This window comes from Miscanthus floridulus, chromosome 10 (assembly GCF_019320115.1).
Source record: "Miscanthus floridulus cultivar M001 chromosome 10, ASM1932011v1, whole genome shotgun sequence".
Classification (NCBI taxonomy): Eukaryota; Viridiplantae; Streptophyta; class Magnoliopsida; order Poales; family Poaceae; genus Miscanthus; species Miscanthus floridulus.
The window spans coordinates 7692189-7714549 of NC_089589.1; the positions used below are offsets into that span (position 1 = coordinate 7692189).

Here is a 22361-nt window from a genome sequence, read left to right on the forward strand (position 1 = left end):
GCAGCTGGGGCTGGGAATATTCGGCATGCTTCATCGGCCTTACATGCTGAGGCAATTGCGGCCTATAAGAGCATTATTCATGCAGCTCAGTTAGGTATGTCGCAAATCATTTTAGAAGCAGATGCCATGGTTCTGGCAACGGCCCTCAAGTCAACAATATAGATCGAAGTAGCATTGGGGCTTTGGTGTTCAATATTCGAGACATGATGCAATCAGAGTTTTCTTTTTTGTAATGTCTCATTGTGTAATAGAAGCTGTAATAAGATAGCTGACTGTTTAGCCATCCACGGTGCTTATGTTTTAGATCCTGGCTCATGTATTTACATGAGAAGTTCCATCGTATGGCTCCGTTCGCTTCGCTGAAAAAAAAAGCGAAAACATTGTTCTGGCTGATTTGTTGTGAGAAAAAAACATTATTCTGACTGAAAAGACAAGCCCCAAAGTATATATTATAAGACAAATGGCCTATATAATGGATATTGTATCTGACGATTTGCCTTTGCATAGATGTTAATACATGTGATGCATTTAAAAAAAAAAAGTCAAAAGCAACGCAGCGGTGCAGGGAACGGACGCGGTTTTTTCTTCCTCCCCTCCCTCCCTCCAGATCCAATCGGCGTCTTTCGTTTCCAAGAACAAGAATAGTTGAGCTTCGTTCGTTACATTTGCGGTGGCATGCAAGGCCGCCGAAGCAGCACGCGCACGACAAACGGCACACGCATGTTTCGCAACACAGCACCGCAAAGTTCGGTGGTTGCTGCTAGTGGTGGCCTGGGTAGTTGCCAGTTTGCCACTGCCCAGTACAGTAAAGAGTAAAGACTACCGACTGCTGAACCAAACCACTTGCATGGCCGCTGCACCCATCAGATAACACCATCCTGCCTTGCCCTGCTATTCTCAGAAAAAAAAAGTGGAAACATATGCTGATCCCAGCATCACCAAAACAAGATGATTCCTAAATATTACTGGATACTAACAAGCACCATCTTCTCTTCTCCCATCGTGTACCAAATATCTTCCACCTACAGGTTTGTTCAGATTGGAATCCCCACCCAATCGTCAGGGTGTATACGAGCGAGCCCTTCATGGTATGCTGCTATCCACTACCACTTGCACAGAACGACCTACATATATATTAGTACAGCCGAACAACCACCTTCAAACAAATCAGTCACATATAGGCACGCGCTATTGCGCATTGCCAAAGGGAGCTGTGCCAGTGTTAGCGGCGACCCAAGACATCAGCGCACCTGTGCAGGGCAAGTCCCCATGCCCATTTTTCACTGAATCCCAGAGTTCATACGACGAGAAGTGCCAACACATCAGGTGAAAGTAAGTTTCACCTGATGCAATGCATCAGGTGGCGGTGTGGCGCATGTTAACAGGTCAGGTGAGAGTGCTACTAAACAAAATGACCCCATATCTTTTTTGGGTCAATGAACAGGGAGAGCCTTATCTCCTCGCTAAGTAACCCCCTGCAACACTCAGAGGGGAGGCAAGGAAGTTTTGGCTCAGACACCCTCCATTCCCTTCTATAACAAGGTTTGTCCCTGCTGCGCTGTCTCTTTTTCGTTGAAAGACCACACGGAGGACTGGACATCAGGACTTGTCGAGCAAAATAAGCCTCCTCCGCCACTGACTGGTGCGCTGGACGGCAATGAAAAATGGCCACCACCTTCCTGGGCTCCATTCAGCGACAGCTCCCCCCTGCATACATAATAACCCCAACAGAGTCGTCAGATCCAGCATTTCACTTTATCAACGATGGTAGTATGAATGTACGTATGATGATAATACTAACCAAAAAAACATGAAATCAAATAAGACATGGATAGTTCAAATGTTTTGTCAGGCCTAAAACAGAAACCAAGCTGTGTCATGCAGACAACACCCAAAGGGCACAACCCATGGTAAAAGTAAAAGATTTCAGGCACCCAGTGCCATGCAGACCAAATGAACTCAATTTCAAGCCAACAGCTTCCAGGGTACAAGTCTTGTAAACTTGAAACAAGCAAATTCAAACGCCAATAGACCAAGTCCAACACAAAAACAATCGAATCTTGTATGCTAAGTTTCCATCAGCTTGGAGCCTGTTGATAGGTCAAGTGCTTCTGGCCTGTGTTGTCAAAAAAAAAAGTGCTTCTGGCCTGTAGGAAGTAGGAACCAGATGGTCTGTCATACTACCTGAGTATTAAAAAATGACTCAAATGAACTAGTCATGCTAAGAAAACTGATAACCCAATTTCCACGTTCCCTTGAGCCAAATTTCTGTGGGTAGCAGCCCACTTGCGTAAATTGTGTGGATGTCTCTCCTCCTAGAGACATCGCCATGGGATAAGACTGAACACCCCATTGGGCCTTGTCTTTGAATCCTCCGGGAACTCTAGTTGTATCCTAACTGGACTAAAACTTTCATCGCACATGGACTAGGCTGCCTGCTCTTTCATCACAGCACCTTTACATATGCTTTCCAAGTATGAAGGAGCCTGCCCCAACCATAAAGGGCGTACCCAGTGCAGAGAGCTCCCGATCTGTGCGGGGTCTGGGGAAGGGTGTCAGTGGCAAGCCTTACCCTCGCCTGTGCAATGCGAGGAGACCGCGACTCGAACCCGGGACCTTCCGGTCACAGGCAGTAAGACTCTACCGCAACCGCAATGCGAGGAGCCTGCCCCAACCATGCAAACAAAAAAAGGTAACAGTTACCACCTTTGCAAAAAATGTTCATCGTATGTCTAATAGAAATAACAATTAAAACTAAAAAAAGGGCGTACCCAGTGCAGAGAGCTCCCGCTCTGTGCGGGGTCTGGGGAAGGGTGTCAGTGGCAAGCCTTACCCTCGCCTGTGCAATGTGAGGAGACCGCGACTCGAACCCAGGACCTTCCGGTCACAGGCGGTAAGACTCTACCGCTTGCACTAGGCCCGCCCTTCAGAAGTAACAATTAAAGCTACGCCCAATAATTAACAGCAAGGTCAAACAGGATGCAGTAACCAAACACCACTGATGAACAGCATTTCCAAGAATCCAACCACCTGTGCAGAAGTTCAATGCTATCAAACTACATATTTCAGAGAACAAAAAATGTTAGCTCAACAGTTGCTCTTATAAAAAAGACATGCATTCATATGTTCAAGGATTGTGGCCTTGCACAACCCCACAACCCATAGCAAATATTTAATCATCCATTTTGGACTTTTGGCATCAGCCGAATTTCATTCAATCTCCAGCTCATCTAATTGCATTTCTTGGACATAAGACCATCCCAACCTTAGACATAAAAATGAAACTAGAACACTCGCTATCAACCTATACGTATCTCATCAAACTGCCTGCAACAGAACAGCTTAGCCTGCGGCAAGTTCTGATTTTGCACCATCTAAGTCTAGCCTCTAATTATGTCTCAAAAGCAGCAGCCCACACTATTTAAAAATACAAAAAATCAATGCAAACAATGGATGATATGAACGTAGAAGACCATGATGTTGCAGGAAGCATCCTATAAAATCAAGTGTTTAGTCTGCTTATCCCCTCCAAAACTTCTTCTCATTGTAAACACAGAACCTGGGCAGTTATCAGAAATCAGATGTTTGAGTACCCCTGAGCTATTGAAAATAAAAGTTACTAAAACAAATCTTGACCAGACCACAAAATCTAATACACTAAATGTGAGGAGCACATCATCAAGACCAGGGATAAAAACATTGGCTAATAATCCGACAATTCATGATGACAACTACCCATCTCTCCTCGGTTTCTGTACCCTTCTTTCTAATCAATTTAGACCTAGCAATGAATTTGCCTCTGAACTGCCTTAAGAAAAAGGTATTTACTTAGCACATAATTTCTAGCTGGGCTGAGAGAAACCCATGGTTAAATCATTGGTCAACCGTGCCATTGTTGTAACATATCTTGACTGGCGACACATTTAGTATTAAGGTTCAACAATCACGAACAGTGGAACGAATCATGCAAAATGACCAGACATATCCAAGCTAGCTTATTCATTATGGCAGTTTGTCAATTCATCGTCATTCACGAGCAGAGTAGACCACTTAACGCCATAACATCAATGAACCATGATCCATGAAAGTGCGAAATATCAGAAACGCACATGTCCGATTAAGTGTTCCAAAAAGCTTTAGTCACTAGAGAGACTAACTAGGATTAGGCAGACACTCTGGGTAGAGTATGTGGCAATTAAGCAGTAAGCAGGATGGTGTTGCCTAACATCTAGGTGGACACATAGTGACTGCAAAGACCAAAATTGGCGTGACTAACTCATGAAACATATGCAAAAAAAAATATATATAGAAGCACCACTGCCCTGCCCCAGATTACACGTCATTCTCATAAATAAGATCCACAGAGAACTCCCACCTAATGATTGGAGAGAATAAAGAGCACTGCTGCCTTGAATCTTTCAAAGAAGAAAGGATGATCCATACACACTCAGCATCACACTCAATGGGTTCAACAATAAAGACGAGTATCAATTAAAAACTCAGCAATGCTAAATACCACGATAATTCACTATGCTTTTCAACGGTCTCTAATTTCCGTACATAAAAATGTACTCGTTGAAGTACGGAGTAATCCACAATCACACTTGGAGACTTCACTCGTGTAACTATGTTCATGCAAATTTAAGCAGATGTCGTCAAATGATTATCATAAAAAAATGTCAATAATTTGGTGCTTAAATGGATTGATGCATGGAACTATACTAAGCAGTTAACTGGAAAACTCGAATGACTCACACAATAGCATGAAACTAGCAGTTGTCAACATCTGGGGAAGGCCAACAACTATTCTATAATGAGTTATTATACTAGGTTTCTAGCTCAAGTTAAAATTATATGTTCAGTGGTCATGAAAGCCTTTGTTGCAGCAAATTTTCTGAAAATAAAAGGGGATAGGAAAGTACTTACTTGGGCCAAGAAGGACCAGGTGGTCCAAAGGGGTGTTCACGTGCTGATTTATTTGGAGACCCAAAAACCAAGTCATTGCGTAATTTCCCTGGTATTTCATGTGGAAGGAACAGGCTTGGTGTATCAGGTGGCAATTGCTGGAAAGGAGCTTTCTGCAGCCAAGGATCAGTGCCATTCAAACCAGTACCCAGGGGGCCTTTTGTTCCGTCATTGAAAAGATTGGCACTATAGTTTAATTGATTTGTCTGTCGAGGCCACTGACTCTGAGGGCCTTGCAGACCTAAACTTTCATGAACCAATGGCGTGCTCCACATTTGCCATGTGCCTTGCTCACTGCTAGCCTCAGGCTGAATAGGACCACCAGGCCGTTTTGCAACTAATAAGTGCAGGGGCTTGACAGGCTTTTCTTCAACCATACGAGATCTAGAGAGAGGCGACTCAATTGGTGAAGGCCTCCCATGTGATTTCTTGGCGACATCACTCGAGATGAAACCACAATCCAAGTCTGGAGGGAAGTTATCTAAAGACTCTGAAACTGGCCCAAGCAATGCGATTGCATCTGGATCATAGCATGGGTCCTCAAACTGTTCTGAATCTTCAAATACAGCAGATTCTGCATCATCATAGAAAGGCTTATGTCCAGCAGGAAAATGAGGTAGTGGCTTATTGGGAGGTACTCCATTAACCGGTGGAAAACCTGGAAATTGCATGGACTGGCTCGAACTTGGCTTGCTGTCCAGAGGAGGATACTGAGAGAGAAATGTATGAGCATTGCTTATTTGCGCTCCATTTGGTTCTGGCTTCCGATTCATATCACGAGCTGAAGTTGTAGCATCAGGACAAGGGGAGACTGATGCTGAACGACTAAACAGCTGATGCCATGACTTTTTAAAGCTGGTAGGGGCTGCCTGCACATTTGGACTAACCTGCATATAGCAAAATACAAAAGGTGGAAGATTTAAGATGGAAATTCAAGTAAAAACTAAAAACAACTAATGCAATTGGTTCTGACAACCAGATTTGTCATTAAAGTAGCAATGCCCTTGTTACTCACAGGTCGATTAAAATTAGTCCATGAATTTCTGGTTTCCCCAGCTGAAGCGGATTTGGCTGCAGCTTGCCTGGCTGCATGCTGGACATCTCTTTTGGCCGCATCACCCTGGTCAGTTGCAGGAACTACGGGTCTGCTAACCTTGTTAACTTGAGGAGCAGGGGCCTGAGCACTTCTGCCAAAGAAGGAACCACCGCCAAACCCTCTTGACGAAGATAAGAAACCACCCGTCATACGGCCAAAGTACTTTGCTCTGCTCTCCACTGTCTTATTACTACGATTGTTAGCTTCAAAGTAATGAGGCTTGTAACCCTCACGTCTGCCAGAGTCAATCTTTCTGTCGAAGGCTCGCTTCCTGTCGCCTTCTCGGCCCAATCGTCTATCAATGTCCTCACAATCTGAATTACTCTTGCTTGACCCTTTGTCCTCTTTCTTCCTCCTCTCCTGGCGCCGCCTCTCTGCCTCCCTCCTAGCATCCTTCTCCCCAACAGGGGTAGCACTTTTGGACCGCTCCTCGGCCTCAGCTTTCTCATCCCTCAGCCTCCTACGTTCCTCCACCAGCTTTGCCATCTCTTCCCGCTGCTTCCTTTCTTCCTCCTCCAGCATTTCCCTCTCCAGCCTCACCAGCCTCTTCTCCTCTGCCTTCCTCCTCGCCTTCTCGACCCTGCTCTCCTCAGTTTTTCCCCCATTCTCCCCTCCCTTTGCCAACCTTTTACCATCTGGGCCCAAGCCCTCACCGTCCCCTGACGATGTAAATCTGAATATCTTCCTCAATGGCCACCTCACTGTTGCTGTGAAAAATGGCAACAGCAGGTGCCATGAGAACCCCCAGAAGGAGGTACTGGCGCCGGAGGAGCAGCGCAGGTCGAGCCAGTCTCCACAATCCTGAGCGCAAGGCCACCTGGAGGGGGCCTTCCCGGCCGAATTAAGGTCGAGCACGGGGCGCTTGGAGACGTGGCCGCAGTAGGAGCACATGAACTTGCCGCCGCCGGGGTTCTGGTCCCTGTAGGAGTTGCTGCAGTTGCGGCAGCGTCGGGTGGCGGTCTTGCGGAGCTTGTGGAGCTCGAGCGCGTGCGCGCGGCGCTCCTCGCGGAGGCGCGCGGAGCGGCGGGCGCGCCAGAGGGAGAGCCGCGGGAGGAGGATCTCGTACCAGAAGAGGGTGAGGAGGAGCATGGAGACGCAGGCGAGCCGCGAGGAGGTGACCTCGAAGCGGTAGGCGGCCGGGAGGAGCAGCTGGGTGGCGGCCCAGATGGCGATGAGCGGGACGACGAGCCACGGGAGCATGGTGGCGACGCGCCGCGACCAGCGCTGCACGGCGCAGAGCATACACATTGGGTTATCCGGCCGCCTCCGCTGCGCAAGCCCCCTGCTGGATCGCCAGCGCCGTCGAAGCCTTGAAGGGCGGGTAATGCTGCGATTCGATTTGGGGGAAGGGGAGGGAAACCCTCGAATGGGGGAGCGGAATCGAAGCGGGCGGGCCCTTTTTTTGCGGCGATGCGAGATGCGGCAGCTAGGAGGAGAGCGTGGGGAGAATGGATTCGAGAAAGGGGAGGTGGAGGTGGGCGATGGCCATGGCGAAAACCCTAGCTTTTCCAATCCCTTTCTTCCCTCTCCTCGGTCGGCGACGGAAGGGAGACGAAGCAGCAAGCCGTGGCCGTGAGAAAACCAGGTAAAGCCACCACGCCATTTTTTTTTCTTTCTAATTTCTTTTCTTTTTCCTTCCTTCGAGGAAAAGCCATAAGCAGTTTGAGAGTAAAGCTACAGTTATAGAATTTTAGCTTTGACATTAAGGCCCTGTTTGGTTCCAAATAAGTCATCTATTTATAAGTTAAAAAGTAGAAAAAGTGACTTATTTTGCCAAACACCACCAACTTATAAGTCATCCCTACTTATAAGTTTTAAGTTGGTTCACCCCTGCTTAAAACTTATAAGTCACCCTTTTTCGCATGGGCCCCACACCTTTAATGAGCTTATAAGTCATCTACAATCAAACAGGCATGACTTATAAGTCACTGGTTTTCAGTCACCTGACTTAATAAATCACCTGACTTATGAAAACCAAACAAGGCCTAAAGTGACTGAAAACGATAAACATGACTTTATCCTGAATGGTAGCTTAACTTGAACAGTTCTAAAAAAATAACCTAGACATATAGGTAGAGATAAAAAAAAACTCAAATGCAGGCCATGTTTGGATATAGATAAATACTCATGTCGTTCCAAATTATAAGTCATTCTAATTTTATTAGAGTCAAAGTCTCTCAAATTTGACCAAAATTATAGAGAATTATAAAGATTTATTATAACATCAAATATGTACACTATGAAAATATAGTTAATGAAGAATCTAGTGATACTTATTTGGTGTCACAAATGTTACTACAATTATATAAATTTGATCAAATTTAAGATGCTTTTACTCCCTAACAAAGTTAAAATAATTTATAATTTAGGATGGAGGGAGTAGCTCACATATAGGACATGTTTAAATGGACATTTGTTGCAAGGGGCTTTACCTACAGATGTATCTAGACTTAGGTGTTGGAAATCGAACATTTGGGAGTCGGCTTGTTCGGCTTGTATAGTCTTGGCTTGTTTTAGCTTATTCTCTCTCACAGAACACTATTGAATCAGTCAAAACTAGCTGAAATTCTTACCAGCCGAACACCATGAAAATTTTCATGGTGGATCCATATAGGCGTACATCACCATGAGAAAATAAGACCAAGTAACATATTTTGTATAGCATTGAGCCCCCATTTTGTGATGCGTACGCCATAAAAGTTAATTTTTTTTTAAATGCAATGGGGAGACGAACGATGCTCACATGATTATATTACCACAGATTCCAGAAAATTCTGGTGGGTGACGGGGCAAATGCCCCAAAAGTTTGGCTTGGCACCACAATTACAAGGGAAATCACAGAGATGGGGGGAGCAATTACATCGGCGAATGGAACTCCAGAAATTAGCTAAGGCGACGGAGCTTCTGGGAAGTCGACATTGCCATAGGGTGGCCGTGGCTTTGCAGGTGACCACTAGTCTCTCCACGCTTGGCGTCAACCCTCTGAAAACAACATCATGTCAGTGTTTCCATAGCTCCCAACAGCACAAGAGGAGGAAACTTAAGGCCGCTTCCTTGGGCACTCGTCCCGGCACACTGGTCGTCCACAGGTAGGGATGAAAACGGATCGGATACGGACGGATATCACCAATATTACATTTGTTTTCATATTTCTGTCCGGATTCGGATTCGAATACGGATAGTGTCAACTATGTCGGATAGGATATGATTGGATATCGACATCATAAATATGTGATTTGAGTATTCGGATACGGATACGGTATCGGATGTTGGATATCCGGACTCGGATATGGACAGATCCCAACCCCTCTAAACGGATTTGGTTTCGAATACGGTCGGAAAATATCCGTACCGTTTTCATCCCTGTCCACAGGTTGTCGACGGCGACGATTGCATTTGGCCACCACCCTATCTTGTTCCAGAACCTGCAGGCGAAGGAACACCCTGATCCGCATCTTTTTTTGTCATTTGCACAAGTCACAAAGTTGCATCCGACAGCAGCCCCATCTTTGCTAAATTTGCCTTGCACTGGATCCTGTTCTGAACTAGAAGCGAGGCGAAGAACTTCACTCGTGGTGGGGCAAAATTGCGCCAGACAAAGTCGAAGGAAGGCAGCTGTTGCTCGCCCCTGATGGACGCCTGCTTGTAAATGAAATCAGCCGCCAGCTTGTTGTCGTTCTTGGCGAAAGCACAAACCCTGTCATCAGGGGATGTCTCCAGCCTCAACTCGTGTAGAAGATGGCTCAGCTCCCTTTCTACTTAAAAGTATGGAGGCCCTGATCTTGCAGAATTCTGGGTGGAGGTACCATCTGTTGGGCCCACGGTTTTCATGTGGCACGCAGCCTGGCCGTCTGGCCCGTTTAAGAAAAGGTTTTTCGGGCGCGCCGCTCACAATCTTCGTCTTCCTCCTCACTTCTTTGAGTTCCCTGACGGCTCACCGCTCCGCATTCTTTCACCCCTCAACCAAATTCTTTGGTGTCAGTTCAGGCCGCAGCCTTTCTGTGTGCTGCCACGCCTATAAAACGCACGACTCTTATGGAAGCACACCCAATTCAGCTTCAGCATCCGCTCTTAAGGATGAAAACGGAACGGAAATATCCCGAACCGAACCGCATCGTTTTCTATATTTAATCCGACCGAATCCGTATTTTCTTGTTCGACTTTATCGTTTTCGCTTTCGCATTTGAGATGTTTCGTATTTCGAATGTAAAAGTAGAAAACGGTTTATACATTTTTCGACCGTTTTCTACTTTTCTACTTTTAATTTGAAATATTCCGAATTCAAAATTCGGTTTAAACCGAATTTGGCCAACTGCACAGGTCATACAGCCCAATTACAGGCTGCTCACCACGCAGCTGTGTTCTTTCTACTGGTGGCTAGCTGCCCTCTCTTATAGACGGCGCCCAGCCTCATCTCTCTTATTATGTATTTGGTCATGCACTTGTTTAATGCTATGCACTTGAACTAGGTCATGCACTTGTTACTTGTGAACTTTATGTATTTGGCCGTGCACTTGTTTAATGCTATGCACTGTAGGTCGGTATTTCGTATTGAATTTTCGCATACCGACCGTGTTCGACATAATTCCGCTCGAATTGGTTCGTTTTCGAAATTCTAGATATTCCGTAAGTTCGTGTTCGTTTTCGTGTCCGGCTTGTCCGCTTTTGCTTTCGCTTTCGTATTTCAAATGTAAAAGTAGAAAACGGTTGAGGAGTTTTTCGACCGAGTTCGACCGTTTTCATCCTTATCCGCTCTGAACACCCAAAGACAATGTCGCAAGCTCGCATCCTTCTCGCGGTGCTGGCCATCACTACCATTGCGGTGGCCTCCCAAGAAGACGCGCTCAGCTCCGCGGTCGTTCCCACCCCTCCAGTCCTAACACCTCCGGCGCCAACGCCGGAGCCGTGCTCATGTTGCGACCTATGCAACATAGTGCCGGGGCCGTTTTTGGCCGTTCCAGGCGGCGGGTCCTCGTCGTCGGCGCCCATCCTGCCCCCACCGCCGTCTCCACCGGCGCCTGTGCCAGCGCCCGTGAACTGCGTCACGGCCTCGTCGGGGCTGGCGCCCTGCGGGACGTTCCTGACGGGGGGCGCGGGTCCTCCTCCGACGCCGCAGTCCAGTTGCTGCAACGGGCTGGCTGCGTTCCTCTCGAGCGCCAGAGCTGCAGCGCCGGTCGCTGGGCGGCAGAGGCTCCGGTGCCTCTGCCCAATCATCCACGGCGATGTCAATGCCGTCCTCCCCGAGCCCGTCGACCCTGTCCGCATGCTGTACCTGCCGGTGGCATGCGGCCTGGCGCTCCCTCCGCAGACCATCCCAATCTGCTTCGGTGCGCGGTGCTTTCCCTTCATCTCTCTCCTCTGTCGCCCTATGTTTTGAACAGTTTGAACTCGCTGGCATTGATGACACTGACATTGAATGGGTGAATGGCTGCAGGAGAGCGTATGCCGACCATCGCCAACCTCACTTCAGCAGGCGTTCTGCACTGAACCTGCGGCGGGCGCCTCGCCAAGGCTACTGATCCGCTGGAGCTAACCAAACAAAATTGGATTTTTGTGAACTGAAACCGATAGCAGGGTGATCCATTTATATTAACGTTACCACTTCCTGAAATGAACCAAACACCACCTTTGGTGGACTAGGAGGACTAGTGATTGGCTGAGTAGTGATTAGTCCAACCCTGTTTGGATCCACTAGCCAGTAAGTTGTACTATCTCAATACAAAGACTATTATGCTCCTGAGTTCGTTTTCTCGTGGTATCTCAATCCCAAGGTCTTGTTTCAAGTCGACGGCGTGGGAATGGGGAAGGTGCCGCCGTCGGTCTTTCTCTTTCTGCTCGTCGCCCACCTCCGCCGTCGGTGAGCCCACTTCTACCAGGACCCTCACTGCTGCCGTACGTCATCGTTGTTTCAGTTTTGTCCCAAATCAAATTGCGTTTAAATTTGACCAAATTCACAGGAGAATGAATCAACATCTAGCATATCAAAGTAGCTTATTAAGTTAATCTTAAAATATGCAATGATAGAAATTGGCACAGCTGGCGCCGGTTCGTGAAAAAATGCATTGATAATACATTTAGGCTTCGTTTGGCTGCCCGTGGAACTCGTCCACGAGTGATCAGACCCACGCGTGGATTGGTTTTGCTAATCCCTCTCCCACCAATCCCCTCGCAACGTGTATATGCTTTTGCTGATTTGATTTCACGTGTATTTGTTGCCTCCGATGGTTAATACGTATGCAAATGCGTATACGGATCATATAATATAAAGTAATCACATTCTATACTAAAATAATGTCCGACTATTTGAAGCTTAGCTAGCTCTATTTTTTTTAAAAAAAAAAAGAGATTCAGCAACCATATAATATTGTCATATAAGAAACGGATCTAGAAAAGAGAAATTATAGAAAATCTGATATATGTGACTCAGATAGCTCTTAACTGGCTTTATTACAAAAATAAAAAAGGCTAAAATTATACTAGTAACTATCATATAAACTAGGATAGTTCATACCCAAACTGAACTATAACTGCAAACATACTAGTGTATAACGTGAAACATAGGACTAGCTTCTCTACAGATACAAGTGCTCTCTCCCCTCTCCTTTGTCAGAATAGAGACTCACTCTCCCACAAAAATAAAAACAAGAAAACAGCAGAGGCTTTCAAAGCATCCTCCTCCTGCGCCTTCTTTCTTCTAACCTGGATAGCAAATGCCCGTGCGTTGCTACGGGAGCCTCGAAATCTTCAACACAATAAGAGTATGAAAAAAATAGTGGATCTAAAGCTTCAGAATTTTGAACACAATAAAAGTATGAAAGATATAGTAGGTCGAAGAATCATACACCACCACGACACTTCTTTAAATGTGGGGCATTATTTTGCAAACAAAAATATATAATTGAGACCAAATTAATTGGAAAAACATATTAAGTGTGGTAATAGCCAAAGGCTAGAACTTTCCTACTCTTTAAAAGGGTCCAAAGGAATTGCCAACACACATCTTCGGCAACAAAAAAGCTACCCACTCCACGCATTCAATTTTTTCAGCTCCATGCAATCGGCGTGACCTTCTCAAAAAAAGAAACTGCAGCCCCTACCTTGTGCCCCTCAGTGCAGCCTCGCCCTAACATCCTGCCACCACCATTTTTCTTAGCACTAACATTTATAAAATAAAATATTAAACAAATGCAATAAACAAGGGACATTACCTTAGCTATGGGGAGTTAGCACCTCTTTATAGACGATATTCTTCGTGTATGTACCGTTTACCTTCGTGAACTTTTTCTTTCCATTCTTCACATCCTTCTCAACAGCTGGGACAGCCAAGATCCTGATGTTTGATCTAGCTGTGGTACACAAAGTTTTCTGATCTAGGCAAAATAGTTCTTTCAGAAAAAAGATCAAAGACAGGTACACAGGATCCAATTTTTCATTATTTATGTAAACCAATAAGTAAACACATGTCAGTAATCACTGGAATCAATTCCATTCAACAGTTTTTTCATAAGAAGAAAGCAATAACAATTAGTTAAAATTCTGGTTGCAACTTATGGATGCTAACCATGTGCTACCATTGAGTCGCTAAATCAACACTTCATTGAACCAGCTTCATCTTTACCACTGAGCAAAACAGTACAATCCTAAAAAACAGTACAACTGACAGTTGGTCATCATACCTTGTTTGATAACAGCATACCTGATGGCGGTTCGAATCAAGCAAGAACAGTCAACTGATGGGTCACCACCATCTATTGCAGCATTCCAAGGGCCTCCAATTGCAAAAAGAGAACGATCCTTCTTGAATACAGGTTTCCAGGTCTGTGATTTAATTCTATCATACTGATGCCCCTCCTAACATAATGTTTTCCGTTTTCCAGATCTGTGAGTGGAAATAGGACATGACATTTCACCTCTCTGGGGCATGGAGTTTTTTACTCAAATAAGTGTTTTTTATCTGATTTAAACAGTTGAAAACTGGAGAATAGTGAGGTTTGCAACAAACAGTAGAGTGAACTTTGCAGCAAACGGTAGGAAGGAACACATTCAGTCCTAATTTTACATTCTTTTCTGTAGTATAGTTGTCTATCATGCTGTTAAAAAAAAGAGAGAGATTACATCTATTTCACACAATTTCAGCTCTATTGCCATTTCACCGGAAGGGCGGGCCTGGTGCAAGCGGTAGAGTCTTACCGCCTGTGACCGGAAGGTCCCAGGTTCGAGTCGCGGTCTCCTCGCATTGTACAGGCGAGGGTAAGGCTTACCACTAACACCCTTCCCCAGACCCCGCACAGAGCAGGAGCTCTCTGCACTGGGTACGCCCTCAGCTTTATTGCCATTTACTGAAATCTAGAAGTACTTGGGATGTTTTATTTGCCTGATAGTGAAGGAATAATGTTGCTTCATTTAACTAATTGGTAAACTGAACTTTTTTTCTCTATAACAGTTTGCTAAAGTACAGTGCATGTTTCTATTTGTTAATAGTTAGTGAATTGCACAAGAGGAAGATGAATTATGTAAACAATAAGCTGAATCAGTAGCTGATGAATATTAAGTAGGACAAAGTACAAACTAAGTTACCACTGTACAATCAATTTATTGATTAATCAGGAGGGCATTCATTTTTGCCACCTCTCCTACAACTTGTTAGAGACTGCAGTACAGTATGTTTGCTGGAGTATATAGAACAGATGCCCATCATTTGCAATTTATTCCTTTCCTTTGCAGAGACCAACATTATTTAGACTTGAACATTACTTTGTACAACCAACTACTTGGTTTGATTCCTTTTTCTGATGTGGCGTTGGTCATTGCTTGAAAAGTTTTATTTGCACTATAAGTACCACATCTACATTGTTAGGAAAAGGATAAGCTCACTGAAGACATGAGCTTCTGTTCTTCACTCCTGCTGTTCATATGCTGGTTTTATTGGCTAGCAAATATCTTTTCTATCACACAAGTCTCTTATGTTGTCGACAATGGTGCAAGTGTGTTATCGAAGAGCCCTAAGAAAACTGTTAACCTGTTGCTTGCTGATTTGGTCCAGATTACGAATCGAAAAACATATATTAGAAAACGCACTGAAATTGGCTGGGGAAGAAGTAGTCTTTGACATTGCCAGAGACGTTCATGAGTTCTCTCAGGAGCAAGGTGTGATATCACAGATCTCTAGTTGTGATTAAAAAAAAAACAAAAAAAACTTGGGGTCACATTCAACATCCAATTACACATGCGTTATACTACCACTTTATCATAAAGGTTATTTCTGCAATATTAAATCAGATTGGGTGGTTTGCTAATCTTGCTGACACACAATCTCAACTGAACTGATTTTCTTTGCGAGTAATCTCAACCAATGCACGGCGCAACTGAAATGTGAACTTACCGACAGAGTGGTGGAGCACAAGCGGCAGCAAAATAAAGACAGCGGTGACGAGCAGCACAAACTCCGTCCTTGTCCACCACTGCTCGTCGAACAGCTCCTGCAGCACACCAGGGTAGTCCTAGTCAAAAAATTTATGCAATATGGTAAAATCCAAAAAAAAAAAATGGCATGCATGACTATAAATTCCTGAAAAATAACAACAGATTCCATTCAATTCTAGGCCCACAGATGACAGATCCACAATCCCTAAGCCTTTACAGTTCAATCTCCCTTCTCTAATGATATCCAAACCCTAACACTGAGAATGAGATTTGGGAATTGGGGGAAAGCACTGGAATGGAGAAGAACAAACACTCACGAGAGGCCAGTAGGCCACAGGGCACCACGCCCCTGCTGGACGGCCGCCGGCCGGCGCGGCAGCGCCGGTGGATGAGCGCCTTGCGGAGCCGGGGGGAGGGGACCTGTCGGCGCTGTTCGCCAGAGCGGGGAGGGGGGCGCGAGGGAGGGAACGCTGAAGTTGGGAGCCACGTTGAAGTGGTGTTGACGTCTCCTGTTTTCTCTTTTTAGGAGTAGAGAGAGTTTAAAAATAGAGGTTTAGATCAAAGCTGGAAGTTCAACATTGAACCTAGACTTGTAAAATTGTCACAGTTGCCGGTAGAGTATCATACAAAGTAATTTAAATAACATGAGCTTCTCAGTTTGATACTTTATAATAAAAAACAAACTATATGTTACTTCAGATACAAGGTCAGATCTTGCTAGCATAGGTACTACTAAGCTAAACAATAGTACCTACCAAGCCTGACAGGGCGAAATCTCTTGGCTGACTACTGCGAATGATGAGAAACCAGCCTTATCATTAACATCATGGACATATGAATTTACCAAACAGAAACATAGCTGTAATCATAACTACTGGCTGTGTGGATAGATAGACCCAATTTCAATCACACCCTAGAGATGAATAAAACAGCTGTACATGTGAGCTCAATCCTAGACCAAACCACAAAGGCCAAAAATCAAACAGCATGTTTTCACAATTTCACTTAACAGACATGTCAATAATGGCAACACATGTCAATAATGCCAAACAATAATGTCAACTTAGAACTTAACAGATATGTCAATAATGCCAACAACTCAGAACTGATGCACAGTTGAACATTCTGATTCTATACAAAAGGTAATTACAGAATCAAGAATTTCATTCCCGAAACTAACCCAGGGCTATTTTACAGATATATGCATATGAATTTGTAACTTACGGAAGCTGCATACTTGTGAAGATTATTGTAAACCAGAAAAACAAACTAGCTATCACTAATACCATCACTGGTAAAGCTCACCTAACAATGTGTATAAATGTAGACAACTACTGAATTCACTGAAACTTAGAAACAGACTGCTTTGTTTTTAAGCAATATCATGCTCTATAAGCCTAGGCAGATGTCATAATCGAAACCATTATCTAACTACACAGAGTATGTAAGTAACAAATAAAAAAAATACATGCCAACCTGTGCAGAAGATGAAAGAGATACTTTGCAGCTAGACGTAACAGGACGGCAGGACCTGTACCTATATGTCTATGACACACACATATATAGATGTGCGCGCTCATATTTAAGTAATTTGCATACTTTGCCTCATGTCGATCGATGATAACAATGCATATATGCATTTGGTTCGCTGAAAATTAAGAGGCATCAGTATATAGCCTATATTTAGATTAGTGGTGTCATTGTCACTCTAGCTAATGGTTGCCTATGATAACAAGCATTATCGCCAATGTCTAAATTAAATAACTTTTTTTGCTGGTGTCTTATGATTATCATTGCAGCCAACTAGAGAATTTTATCGCTGACTAGGACAACAAAACATGATCACAAAAGAATATCAGCTTTTCAAATGTGTGCTTGTACTACTAAATGACTTCTTGAGCATAACAAGATGCTAACTGGAAAAGGTTCCATGAAATCCAAAAGGCGCTGAAAACCTAACACAGACTATTACATCAGTATAATGCCACATTTTTTTCTCACTAGCAAAAGTGCCCGTGCGTTGCAACGGTTGGTTACCTGCTTTCGTCTTCCAAGTCAGCGCCCGCTCGTTCATAGTTTTCTCACCCCTAACCTCTACTATTCTTAGTGTGCTTGACTACCTATGAACATAGATTGTTTAGCCTCTTCATTGACACCGGCTAAAACTGATGGTTACCCACTTTTGTCTTCAAAGTCAGCGTCCGCTCGCTCATAGTTTTCTCAAACCCCCCCCCCCCGACCTCTATCATTCTTATTGTGCTTGCCTACCTATGGATATACAATGTTTAGCCTCTTCATTGACACCGGCTAAAGTTTGTCACCCTACGTTGCAATGGGAGATCTATTAATTAATGCTCTATTTTTATTATTTTACGGTGATCATTGCATTCATAATCTAAGTTAATGCTGGTAACCTATAAATTTGTATCAAATTAAATAACCTTAAGAGACTTTTTTTCTCACATTGCAATGCACACTGACCTATTAATTTATAACATTAATATTCATGTTATCCATGCGTTGGTACTTAAATATCATGATCTGTGACTTTCTTTAAAAATTTATAAAACATTGTATATCTAATATCTTTAAAACATTGTAATATCTTTATAAAACATTGTAAAATATTCTTTAAAAAGTGGTGGAAACTGAAAAGGGAGACGTCAGAGGTATTTAGGAAAAGGGTTATCAAAGAGGGCTCTTGGAAGGAAGAAGAGGACATAAACAACATGTGGGAGAAGATGACAACCAACATTTGGAAGGTGGCCTCAGAGGTGTGTGGAGTAACCAAAGAAAGTGGAGGCGATGCTAAAGATACTTGGTGGTAGAACGAGGAAGTCCAAAGGGCTATTAAGGAGAAGAAAGAATGCTATAGACACTTGTACCATGACAGGAGTGTGGACAACATAGAGAAGTACAAGGTGACAAAGAAGACTGCAAAGCGAGCTGTAAGTGTGGCAAATGGTAGAGCGTACGAGGATCTTTACCAACATTTGAGTACGAAGGAAGGAGAGAAGGACATTTATAGGATGGCTAGGGTTCGTGAGAGAAAGACAAGGGACTTCAACCAAGTTAAGTGCATTAAGGATGAAAGGGAGCATCTCTTGGTGAAGGAGGATGAGATCCGACATCGATGGCAAGAGTATTTTGACAAATTGTTCAATGGTGAGAATACGGACACAACCTTTCAGTTGGATGACTCTTTTGATGACACCAATATATGTTTTGTGCGGAGAATCTAAGAATCTGAGGTCAGAGAGGCGTTGAAAATGATGAAAGGAGGTAAGGCGATGGGACCGGATGGTATCCCAATCGAGGTGTGGAGATGCCTCGGAGACATAGCTATAGTATGGCTAACCAAGCTGTTCAACCATATTTTTCGATTGAACAAGATGCCTGACGAGTGGAGGAGAAGTACATTGGTACCAATCTACAAGAATAAAGGGGATATTCAAAGTTATACTAATTACCGGAGAATTAAGTTGATGAGCCATACTATGAAGCTATGTGAGAGAGTTATCGAGCATCGCTTGAGAGCAATAACGCGGGTCTCTATGAACCAATTTGGTTTTATGCCCGAAAGGTCAACCATGGAAGCAATTTTCTTAATAAGACAAGTTATGGAGCGATATAGAGAAAAGAAGAAGGACCTACACATGGTTTTTATTGACTTAGAGAGGGCTTATGATAAAATACCAAGGAATATTATGTGGTGGGTTTTGAACAAACATAAAGTCCCAACGAAGTACGACGGGCTCATTAAGGACATGTACAACAATGTTGTGACTAGTGTTCGAACAAGTGATGGAGACACGGATGACTTCCCGATTAGGATAGGACTACATCAAAGGTCAGCTTGGAGCCCTTATCTATTTGCCTTAGTGATGGATGAGGTCACAAGGGACATACAAGGGGACATCCCTTGGTGTATGTTTTTCTCGGACGATGTAGTGCTAGTTGATGAAAGCCGGACAGGAGTGAATCAGAAACTGGAGTTATGGTGGGTGTTGACACCAAAATTTGGTAAGCTTACTCTGGAAAGGAAGAGATCGGCCGATGATGTCAAAAACAAGATAATAGAGCATTTTTGCCTATTGATATCAGTTTTTGAAGCCAGATCGGTATCAATTGCTGATCAGGAGATATTGTTTAATGGATGGAAAGAGATTGAGCGGATAAATCAGAATCCAACTGCGACACGCTAGCTGCATGTAACGACAAGAGGCTCGTACGTTGGACATTTGAAGGAGTATGACACATGCACATATGGAAGGATGTACGAGAACAAAAAATGGAATTGATCGACCAGGTAATGTGGTCCATATACAAGCAAGGCAGTTCAAGAAATAAAATATCCATATTTGCTGGAAGGAGAGATTGGAATATATGTGAAATACGTACGTGACCAACCATGTTCTTTGTTGGGACTCGAACGTACGTGTATCTGGCCAGATTAGATATGCCATGTATTGATCAAAGAAATGTGAAGACCAAGTGCTCCTCACGTGAAGATATGGGAAAGCAACAAGAGACAAGAAGAGTCTGAGAGCAGCATTATTAATGGTTGATGGTCACGTAATGCAGAAATGTGCCTGAATTGTTTATTTGGTTAACTAATTAAGTGCTCGCAAAAATAGTCCAGCTGTTACATATATGTACAACTAGTTAGTTTAGCAAAGACTGTGGATTCAAGATGAAAAGCCGTCGGTCAAGGAAGCTTTGTTAGCAAGGATTCTAAAAAAAGAGAAACTAGAGTCCATGTATCTTTTCTTTTAGATTTATCTTATGAGGCAAGTTTTGCACGTCCTTAGTCCTTAGCCCAAGGTATAAATATAAACCCCTGGCCATTTTATCAAAGACATCTCTCAATCAATCAAAATAGTCTTTATCTTTTTGGCTTCACGCCAACCCTTAGGAGTAGGAGTAATGTAGATCTCGATGAGTTCTTCAACAAACAGGGCTCTGCATCGATCTAGCTGACCTCCGGCTTGTCTATGAGTACCATCATGGCTTATACTTTTGTTTGTAAGGCTGCATCGGTCCGACCGACCTCTTACGAGCTCTAGTATAAGTTAGTTATCGATCCTTATCTAGTTCAAGTACGGCTGCATCGGTTAAGTTCGACCTCTACTGCTCGAATTAGATTAAGGTCAAGTTATTAGCTCTACCTAAGGGTGGCTTCCTTTAGGTAGATTCATTAAGTTACCGATCTTGCTGATGTTCTTGTTGTCATTAGTTTCAGTGATATCAACCTGCCCGATCGAGATCGATCTAGATCGGCCTCACATCCTTTTAGTCCATCATTTATTTTGTCACATTGAGATGGTTCTTACTTTAAACGATAGATTATGTTTTATCGGTCGTTCTACTTCGATTTTAATCATGCATAGTACGTGGCTAAGGCATGTCTGATCCTGAGAAGGTCTACTAGCTAGTTGGATCTGGTCTATAGCTCGTTATTATGGCTGTAACGATCCGATCGATCCCCACTGTTACCACTTTAAATCAGAGTATGCTAGTTGGTAGATTTGCTTTCGACCAGGCGTGACCTTGGTTGTTTGCTATGCCTGTATCGGCTAAATAGCCGATTGCCAGTACTTTAATGCTTATAGTGTGTTTTTATGATTCTGTTAAATATGAATAGATCTGTTTACTTTAAAGGTTTAATATGTTATCTTTATTATGGCTGTCATCAATCCGGTCTAACCCCACTGTTAAAGATAATAGGTTAGATTTGATGAGTTTATAAATCTGTTCATATTAAATAGTCGATTGTTCACATGCTATAATCCCTTTTCTACCTGAATCGGCTATTTTAGCCGATTAGCCTATGCTTTCACACATATAGCATGTTTTTTATGAACATGTCAATATATAGATGGTTTTATGGATTCTTTGGCTTTAGTTTGTTATCATTATCATAGCTGTATTGATCCGGTCGAACCTCATTGTTGATGGTAACAAATTAGATTTAGAGCGTTTGTAGATTCATTTGTACTAGATAGTCGATTTGTTCGCATGTTATATCTCTTCTCGTTAAATTTATCGGCTCAATGCTTTACACTAGTTATATCCACCTAGGTGATGATGTTACTTATATCTGGGTGCATTGTACTTGTTATCATAAATCAGCCGTGACCTACGAACATCACAGTCTTTAACAGTCGATTTCTTCTCGTATCGGCTATTTAGTCAATTTTCCCGTCTGGCTGCTCCCGAACCGGCACACTTGGAACTGTCTGAGCAAAACCAGCATGTTCCACTTTAAACTACTGATAAGTCTTTTTCTCCTTATCAATTGTAGGTGAAATTGACTGGCACGCCCTTAGGAAGTCGTAGGATCGACTGGTCCTACGTTAAAGCTAGGTAGATATCCAGATCGTTTCAGCTTGTCGTGTGTCCACCCGACGCGGCTACCACATTTTCGCACCGACATGCGTTTTGGCATGCCTGGTGGGACCACAATCGTTTGATCAGAAGTCAGAGGCCGATGTTAGTATTTATTCAGCCATCATCAAGACGCTACGAGTTAATTCATCATCGTAAAATAAACAAGGGACAGGCTAGATGAGTAACACATACTATGGATTATTTGACTCGCTTGATCACAAAGGTGCAACGTTTAAGAAGAAGGAGAAGTTGTCTAAAGGGAAGCATATACATGTCTACAGCCAATCAGCTAAATAAAGCCGATGATGGAGGGGCTGAGGCAAGTACGGATGAAAATTTGCATGACACTGACATGCATTTGGATGAAAAGTTGTTGCACTAGATTACCGTCTTGGGCTTCCCAACTGATCAGCATGAGAGAAATTCAATTCTTGTCACATACGTGTCAGCAAGTCCTAATGATGCATCAGAAGTTGACACATTGCCA

The 22361-nt window shown here is 43.5% G+C and overlaps 2 protein-coding genes and 1 long non-coding RNA gene across 8 annotated transcripts; 1 reads left to right on the forward strand and 2 right to left on the reverse strand.

The window, feature by feature from the left end:
- Positions 1-1296: 1296 nt before the first annotated feature.
- On the reverse strand, positions 1297-7663 carry LOC136486169 (stress response protein nst1-like). 5 transcript variants are annotated; one of them, XR_010766693.1, is made up of 4 exons: positions 5981-7663; positions 4927-5852; positions 2772-3030; positions 1614-1707 (listed from the first exon to the last, which is right to left on the reverse strand). XR_010766693.1 is itself a non-coding variant. In XM_066482973.1 (3 exons), exons 1-3 carry the CDS (start codon positions 7307-7309, stop codon positions 1533-1535), a joined length of 2430 nt encoding a protein of 809 aa, XP_066339070.1. In that variant the 5' UTR covers positions 7310-7663; the 3' UTR covers positions 1297-1532. The 5 variants fall into 5 exon arrangements, 2 of the variants coding, with proteins under 2 accessions (XP_066339070.1, XP_066339071.1); XR_010766694.1 differs by lacking the exon at positions 1614-1707 and adding an exon at positions 1808-2665 and having other exon boundaries at positions 2834-3030; XR_010766691.1 differs by lacking the exon at positions 1614-1707 and adding an exon at positions 1808-2665.
- Positions 7664-10832: 3169 nt separating this feature from the next.
- Positions 10833-11548, forward strand: LOC136487930 (non-specific lipid transfer protein GPI-anchored 2-like). The gene is made up of 2 exons (XM_066485017.1): positions 10833-11388; positions 11496-11548. The coding sequence occupies exons 1-2, from the start codon at positions 10833-10835 to the stop codon at positions 11546-11548; spliced, it is 609 nt and encodes a 202-aa protein (XP_066341114.1).
- A 1290-nt stretch (positions 11549-12838) lies between these two features.
- On the reverse strand, positions 12839-15989 carry LOC136487580 (uncharacterized). 2 transcript variants are annotated; one of them, XR_010767303.1, is made up of 5 exons: positions 15802-15989; positions 15444-15540; positions 13758-13940; positions 13270-13426; positions 12869-13192 (listed from the first exon to the last, which is right to left on the reverse strand). It is a non-coding gene; the product is annotated as an uncharacterized lncRNA (long non-coding RNA). The 2 variants fall into 2 exon arrangements; XR_010767302.1 differs by having other exon boundaries at positions 12839-13192; positions 13270-13940.
- Between the last annotated feature and the right edge of the window lie 6372 nt (positions 15990-22361).

Bases quoted from the DNA above. Each gene is read 5' to 3' on its own strand.
- LOC136486169 (XM_066482973.1), bottom strand. From the start codon at position 7,309: ATGTGTATGCTCTGCGCCGTGCAGCGCTGGTCGCGGCGCGTCGCCACC. The intron at 5,853-5,980 runs GTGAGTAACAAG...TGCTATATGCAG, and splicing joins GGACTAATTTTAATCGACCT to GTTAGTCCAAATGTGCAGGC. The intron at 1,708-4,926 runs GTAAGTACTTTC...TTATGTATGCAG, and splicing joins CCTGGTCCTTCTTGGCCCAA to GGGGGAGCTGTCGCTGAATG.
- LOC136487930 (XM_066485017.1), top strand. From the start codon at position 10,833: ATGTCGCAAGCTCGCATCCTTCTCGCGGTGCTGGCCATCACTACCATT. The intron at 11,389-11,495 runs GTGCGCGGTGCT...GAATGGCTGCAG, and splicing joins GACCATCCCAATCTGCTTCG to GAGAGCGTATGCCGACCATC.